Source organism: Suricata suricatta, chromosome 2, assembly GCF_006229205.1.
Source record: "Suricata suricatta isolate VVHF042 chromosome 2, meerkat_22Aug2017_6uvM2_HiC, whole genome shotgun sequence".
Lineage (NCBI taxonomy): Eukaryota > Metazoa > Chordata > Mammalia > Carnivora > Herpestidae > Suricata > Suricata suricatta.
In genome coordinates, this window is record NC_043701.1 from 186,051,935 (window position 1) to 186,059,647 (window position 7,713).

The following is a 7,713-nucleotide window of genomic DNA, read 5'->3' on the forward strand; positions in this document are numbered from 1 at the left end:
CCCACGGCATCCGGCCGCTGTGGCCCGGGGCATCGAGCCGCCAGCAGCAGGCGGGCGACACGGGCTGCGGCGGGCACGGTCTTGTCACTGAGATCTCTTCGGTGACTCCTGGATTTACGTGGCGCGTTGTCCCCTCAGAGCTGTGTCTGCCAGGGACGGCACGTGGCTGCCGGGAGCCCCCGTCTGCCTCCGGGCCCGTCATGCTCACGGCCAGCGAGGCGGGTGCGGCCTCAGAGCCCTTCTGAGCACGGCTCCCCGGGGCCGTGGCTGGCGTCGTGCAGGCGGGGTGGCACTGACGCTCGGACAAGGCTGCGGGGAGCCTGCGGGTGCTCAGGGCTGACCTCTCGGGAACTGGGCCACAGCTACTTACGGCTTAAACCCCCTCAGAAGCCTGATGCCCATCTGGATGGCCTTCTGCGAGCAGCCCATGGTGACCTCGTGGGCGTGGGCCGCGTGGGCAAAGTGGGCCAGGCGCGTCAGGCTCTGCAGCTCCACCAGGGGGTCGGACCAGTGGCACTCGGAAGCCATCTTCACCACCTTCCGAGCAGGGGACAAGGGGGCCATTAGTGCGGCTAACGGGCGCCCAGCGGGGGCCCCGCCCTGAGCTGAGCGCAGGGGACGCGCACGGGGAAGCTCCCGCGGGGAACGACTCAGGCGCCCCGTGGGAGGCGGGGGAGCACCGTGGTGAGGACGGGGTCACTGGACGGGCCCCCGGTCCTCCCCCGCAGGCAAAGCCCTCTGACCCTGGTTCCGTGTCTGAGCAGCTGATTCGAACAAGCAGCCTCAGGTGGGGGCTCTGGGCCCTGGTGGCGCCTACCTGGGCCAAGGGGGGCACAGAGAAGTCCATGAGGCCCAGCCCGTTGCAGGAGTACATCTCCAGAGCCACGAGAACTCGGGTCACCGAGTTGATGTCCTCGTTGGGACTCTGGGGAAGGAAGCGCAGGCGCCCGTCAGCCTGAGGGTGCCAGGGCGCTGGGGCCTGGAGCCCGGGGACACGCCAGCACCGCGGCCACAGCCAGCACCAAGGGCGTGTCCATTTCTCTCCAAGGTCCCTTTCCCGGCAGCGAAGAGACAGCAGGCCTGGTGGCTGGGCTGGGCGGCGGGGTGGGGCAGTGACCCCCCTGACCGCCCATGACCTCAGAACCCACATCTGAGGGAGTTCGCTTCCCGGGGTCCCTGCTTGCCCACCACCCTGCTCTCCCTTCAGGAGGGAGACCAGGGAGGATCTCAGCAGGAGGTGTCTGCCCTGCAGGTCCCGGCGCGGGGCTGGGCCTCCCGGGCGGGCCCCTGGGTGCTCCCAGCTGCCGGCCCGCCCCAGGGCCCCTGCACCTGCTCGTCCACGCCCAGCCGCGGCCCGATCTGCTGCTGCAGCAGCTGCTTGGCCTTCACCCAGGTGGCGATGAGCTGCTGCCGGGTGTTCAGGGGCACCACTGCCTCGGGCGCGGTCCCGTTGCTCAGGTTCAGGGCAAACTCGCAAACCTAAGACAGACAGGGCCTGGCTCCTGAGACCTGAGTTCTGCACAGGGAAACCTGAGCCAAGACCCAGTTTCTTACAAACAAGGGGACCTGGCTCCTGGTCAGACCGACAGTGGTTTCAAGAGGCAGCCGGCCCGCAGCGGGAGGGCCCCACATGCACCTGGGGGGACCACACCCGAGGGCCCTGCCGCCTGTCCAGCCTCGCCGTCCTCGCCTCCGAGAAGATCTGGGTCTCTGTCTCATTTCCTTTTAGAGCAATGCAAGTTCTCTGCCCCTCCTTGCCCTGCACCCCATTTCCTGGCGGTAGAAAACTCTAGCCAGCTTCACCTCCCAACTGCACCTGTCACCTGCTCCAGCTCCCCGGCCTCACGCGCCGCGGGCTCTACCTCCACCGCGGTCCTGACTTCTGCGCTGGCTCCCGAGTCCAGTGGTGCATGAAACGGGTTCGGGCGCACGGGTCTCTCAGATTTTTCCGGCACTTGGGTTGGAATCCAGTTGATAATCAAGCCTCGAGCCAAAGTATTGCAGAGCGTGCCCAGCAGAGTGGAGTCTCTGGAAAGCACGTGCCGGCAGGTGAGAAGGCCGTGGCGCACACGGACTCGGGAAGAGGCGTCCGAGACGGAGCGCGCTCCCGGGGCTCCCGTCTTGCTGGGGCGGGGACAGGGGCCCACTGTCCCGGCACCAGTTCTCGGACCTGCTCCCAGGCCTCCCAGAGGACGCTGGCCATGACAGGGGGCGCTCTGGCGACGCCTGGGCCCCCCCACAGGCGGCCATCCTCGAGAGAGGGTGCCAGGCGGCCGGGCTCCCGAGGGACGGAGAGGCCCACTGGCTTCTGCGCCCGCTGCCAGGAGTCCGTCAGACCTCGGTTGCGGCCAGCGTTTCCCTCAGTTAGTTAATGGACCAAACGGGCTTCAGCCAAGAAGTCCATGTTTCTCACCAGCAACGTTATGGCACTGAAACATTTAAAACTGTCCAAAATGGTCTCCACACGTCCAGACTGAGGACCCGAAATCAGCGCCCTCCCTACAACAGAGACGCACGGCCGCTGCCCGGAGGGGAGAGGCCGGCGTCCCCAGAGCCCCAGTGGGGCACGTGCCTCAGGGGGACACACGAGGGGCTGTCTCAGGGTCCCTGAAAAACCAGCCCGTGCCCTGCTTGCTCCGACCCTGCCTAGCATCTCTACTTCAGTATCTGATGAGAAACCTACAACCTTATTGTTCAGACTAAAAACCAAAGCAACAAAACACACACAAGGAGAGTCTTTGAGTGTCATCCTTGTTGGGTAAAACGTTGGTCCGTCTTGGCTTTAAATGTCTAATTTTGGCTCCTGAACACAGTCTCACGTCCATCCACCTAGGAAAACAGATGTTCAAGCTTCTCTGAAACCAGACGAGGTTCGTATGAAGAAATGCAGAAACGACCTCTAAGGAAGGGCTTACGTGGACATGTGACCACTTTCCCAAGTGACCCGGGTCTCAGCAAACCTTCCTTAAAATCGCTCTGTTTGGAAAAGAGTGAGGCAGGCAGACCCTGTGCTGGGACACGCGGAGGGTGGGAGCGTCCTTGCCGGTCGGGCCCAAGGCCCTCCTCCATCACGACGGCCACCCAGCGGCCCAGAGAGGGTGAGAACCTGGCTTGGGGTGCACAGCTAGTGAACAGAGCCTGTGATGTCTGAGCGGCCCTCCCTGTGCCCCCACAGGCTTCCCCCTGTCCCTGTGTCCCCCTGCCCAAGTCCCCGTGTCCCTGTTACCATCAGACATCAGCCAGCCAGTGGCAGCCCGGCCTTTCCTGGACAGCACTGATGATGTTGGGGAGGGTCCCGCCCCCTACAGTGGGTCCGTGTGTGACCCCACAGTCCCCGGGCCTGAATCAAGGTCTTTGGCAGGACTGAGACTGCCCCGAAGGTCAGGACTGCACGTGACGCCCGCCAGCCCCACCCACCCGCTGAGGCCCATGGCCTTGACTATGCCCAGGAGGTGGTCCAAGGCGTCCACCAGCTCCTTCTGCCTCCCGGCCATGATGAGGTGGTGGTTGTGGTTCAGGACGTAGACCACCGCGTTCTGCACGATCCAGCCTTCCCCGGTCTCTTGCCCGATGTCGGCGGACCGCAGCCAGCTGTTCATGGCGCTCTGCGACAGACCCTCGATCCAGGTCCTGCGGAACGCACCTCGTCAAGCCCTTCCTTTGAAACAAGACCTTTCCCGAGCGGCATTAGGGACTCGAACATGCAGTCTGCTGATAGCACACTCGTCTGCGGAGTCTGTGCCCGGCCCGGACTGCCTGCGGTGACCCCCTGCGTTCCCCTGCCCCGCCCAGCGCACCCCGTCTCCCCGCTGGCGCCCTGAGTGCCCAGGCCCTCAGACCAGACCCTCCCTGTCGGAGACCTGCCCGCAAACCTCCCTCGAGGCCCCAGGCCGCCGGCTGCCTGTCCACCTCTCCCCCTCGCCATCCGCCCTGTGCTCCGAACGTCTTTCTAAATTTTTTAAAAAATGTTTTATTTATTTTTGATACAGAGAGAGACAGAGCATGAGAGGGGGAGGGGCAGAGAGAGGGAGACACAGAACCGGAAGCAGCTCCAGGCTCTGAGCTGGCTGTCGGCACAGAGCCCGACGCGGGGCTCGAACCCACGACCGTGAGATCTGCCCTGAGCCGAGGCCGGAGGCTCAGCCGCCTGAGCCCCCAGGCGCCCCCGGAGCATCTTTCCATCCAGGGCTTGGTGAGTCACGCGTGGTCACACTTTTCTCTACTTTATTTTACAAATGTTTCGTCAAAACCACTCAGCGCATGGGCAGCGCAAAATCGGCCGTGGGGCAGGTGGGGCCCGGGCCGCAGTCCGACAGCCTCCTCCCTGCGAGCAGGGCCCTCCGCAGGCTCCCGGGGGCAGGGCCCGGGCTGTCCTCTGCCTGACTCTCTGGGGACTGTGGCCGACACATCGCACACGTCACAACACCAAGACAAACGTCACCTGCCCTCAGCGAGTGAGCCGCCCTCCCTCCTCCCGCCCGCAGGGGCCGGGCCTCGTCCCTGCACTGCGCCTGCCCGTGGCCTCCCCCGGGGGCCTGTTCGCTGGTGACAGAGGCTCCCCCGCCCCCCGCGCCCCGTCAGCGGGCGGGCAGTTAGACGGTGTGCGGCCCCCGCGATGCGGGGCTGGTACTCACTCGTTCGCACGTCCCCTCGTAAAACTATTTAGTCTTTGGTTAAAGATGACTAGAACCGGGTATCACCGTTAATGGAGCACCTCAAACTCACGGGCATCTCTGTCCTGGCATCTCACGCGGGGCATCTCCTGGGATGTTCTACGCGACGTGCTCTGCTCACCCACGCTCGTGACTGGGGCCCAGACAGCGAGGGCCAGCCACCGACCGAGCTCATCCCCTGAGCACCCGGAAGGCCGCTCCCCTCCACACCCCACCGCCGACACCACCCACCTGATCCGGGTTATGACAACAACACACGGTGACTGGAAGGCGCCAACGTGTGGATTCTACTAAAACACACTAGGCAAACCCTCCTGCCACGTCGGCCACACGTGACACAAGCCATCCCCCCGGTCTGGGTACAGCCTCCCACGGCCACCCTGCCCGCTCGGTGACTGAGCCGTGCCAGCAGCCGCTGGGGATGCCGGGGGGCCCTCCCCAGGCTGCCTACCGGTACACGGCCCACTGGGCTTTGTCCTCGGGGCCCTCGGGCGTGTGGCCGGCTGGGTGCTGGCTCGGGTCCTCGGGGGGCGTGGGGTGCTCGTTGAGCTGCTCACCTTCTGACCGCAGCAGGTGGACGGTGGCCTGGAAGGGAAGTGGGGGGCGCGAGAGGTCACGGGGCACAGACGCAGCGCCAGGCGGGGACCTGCGGCCGGGTACAAGGGGGCAGACCCCTGAGGACCCCATGGTCCTCTCAGCCCCCACCTCACCCACAAATACTGTACCCCGGGAAGAGACGGCCCAGGGTGAGTTACCCCATTCCTCGGACACAGTCACTTCTGGACATTAGCCAGCGACCGGCCCGTGTCTGCCCCCACCCTGTCCCCTCACGAGTGCGCAGAGACACTGAAGGCAGCCGAGACCACTGGCACAGCTGGGCAGGTGGCCCTGCCACCACTGGCTCTGTCCCGGCTGTCACCGTGTGCCCAGCCCACAGCACCGGCCTGTGCCTGGAAGGCACTCAGCAGACCGCCCCCCCCCCCCCCCCCCCCCCCCCCCCCGGTAACTCAGGGAGGGCTCTAGCCCGGCTGTCCCACTGACCCCAGGAGAAGCGATCTAAAGTGGCTCCAAGGATTTCTGTCACAAAATGTCACACTGTGTGTCCCCCTGGGTGGAGGGGCAGTGGCCCTTAGCTGACCCCTGACGACACGCCTCTCTCTCCTACAACTGGCTCACAGGGCTTCTGACATCCACTCCGACGCAACATCCCCCAAACGCAGACTCCTGGTCCCCACGTCAGTGTGGGCTTCCGATGCAGAAAGGACTTCTAAGGAAGGGTTCACAGGGACACCTGACCACGGGGCACTGGCGCGTCCCTACTCTGCACCTGCTGCTTTGGGAGGCAGGTCTTCAGGGGCCAGTGGGCCCACGCTGCGCACACCCGCCACGCACCTCTGCGTTGATGAACCCCACCTCCGCGAACTTGCGCAGCAGGGTGGGGGACCCGTGCCACTGCGGCGTCACTTCTGACTGGCCCTGGCTGTCCTGGGCCGAGCTGTCTCCGCCCCGCTTCTTCTTTCCTGAGGGAAGAGCAGAGCCCCAGCCTCGGTCACACCTGGTGGGGCTTTTCCAGCACAGAAACAAAAACACGTGGATTCTGGCTCACCCCAGGAGCCGCCTCTGGGGGGGCATCCTTTCTAGAAGGCACTGGAGGAAGAGCCCCCCAGAGCGCAGGGCTCCCCGGGCAGGTGCCTGTGCCCTAACTGTCCACCAGAACAGCCTGTTGACTCGTCCCCAGAATCTGTGCTGATGTGGGGGCCCATCCTCCAGCCACACTCCCGAGGAAACCTGCCCACGCTCAGCCCCACCTTCGCCGTCGCCTCTGCCCTCTGCCCCCAGGCTCCCAACACGGTGGCCAGGTGCCTTCCCTTTCGGAGCCCCCGATGACGCCAAGGGACCAAAGAGCAAATGGACAATTGCTCAAGAAACCAGCTGCACAGGGCCCAGCGGCTCACAGTGATGCCTGGGAGTCACTGCCACTGCAGGGCCCCTGGTTCCAGCACCCGAACACGGACCTGAAGCCCAGCCTCTGGCAAAAGCTGCCCTGCCCACCATTGGGGCTGCTGGCCCCTGCTCTCCCCTGCTCTCCCCCGACCCGGTCCCTGCCGACCCCAGCTGGCCCCTGCTTTTCCCCAACCCGGCCCCTGCCGGACCCTGCTCTCCCCCGACCTGGCCCCTGCCGACCCCTGCTAGCCCCTGCTCTCCTCTGCTCTCCCCTGCCCTGGCCCCTGCCAGCCCCTGCTCTCCCCTGACCCGGACCCTGCAGGCCCCTGCTCTCTCCCAACCTGGCCCATGCAGACCCCTGCTCTCCCCCGACCCGGCCCCTGCAGGCCCCTGCTCTCCCCTGCTCTCTCCCAACCTGGCCCATGAAGGCCCCTGCCGGCCCCTGCTCTCCCCCGCCCTGGCCCCTGCCGGCCCCTGCTCTCCCCCGCCCTGGCCCCTGCCGGCCCCTGCTCTCCCCCGCCCTGGCCCCTGCAGGCCCCTGGCCCAGCCTCTGCCCACAGCACCAGGGACAGCCGTACGGCCTCTCTGGCTCCGGGTTTCAGACAACACGTGACCCTGGCCGGCGCCCCGGCGCTCGGGCGGCGGCCCCGTACCTCTCCTCGGCCGCGCCGGCTTCCTCCCCTTGACGCTGTCGTACAGCAGGCAGAAGCGGCAGGCTGTCCGGCAAATGTCCCACACTCCTTGCTTCCGGGCGACTTTGGCGAGCTCGGCCCAGATCTGTATTCTGCTCACCAAAGAGCCAAGTGAGAAGAGTGAGCACGTGTGTCCCTGGTGACGTCAGGTCACCCAGCACCACCCCGGGGGCGCGAGAGCCACGGCCGGGCTCTCTCCGTGGGGGGTGCCCCACGCTCTCCTGCTGGGGTGTCCTGGGGCGGCCGAGGCGGCCGGCCAGCCTAGGCGCAGGCGGCCCTCACCCACCGCTCCCTGGCGTTCTGGGTCCCCAGGCGCCGCAAGTGCCCCGCCGCCTTGTCCACGCTGGCGATGTGGTGCCGCGCCTTCGCGAACAGGAAGGTGAACCGGCCCCTGGTCTTCCCTA

General features: G+C 66.0%; 1 protein-coding gene across 1 annotated transcript in view; it reads right to left on the reverse strand.

Moving 5' to 3' along the window:
* Positions 1-7,713, reverse strand: part of CFAP46 (cilia and flagella associated protein 46) — a 91,556-nt gene that overhangs the window by 60,534 nt on the left and 23,309 nt on the right. Inside the window, exons 15-23 of the mRNA XM_029932813.1 lie at positions 7,596-7,713; positions 7,271-7,401; positions 6,066-6,193; positions 5,125-5,258; positions 3,418-3,630; positions 1,863-2,028; positions 1,330-1,479; positions 818-925; positions 371-537 (exon numbers count right to left, since the gene is read on the reverse strand). Of these exons, the coding sequence (XP_029788673.1) occupies positions 371-537; positions 818-925; positions 1,330-1,479; positions 1,863-2,028; positions 3,418-3,630; positions 5,125-5,258; positions 6,066-6,193; positions 7,271-7,401; positions 7,596-7,713 (1,315 nt within the window). The remainder of the gene's footprint in view (positions 1-370; positions 538-817; positions 926-1,329; positions 1,480-1,862; positions 2,029-3,417; positions 3,631-5,124; positions 5,259-6,065; positions 6,194-7,270; positions 7,402-7,595) is intronic.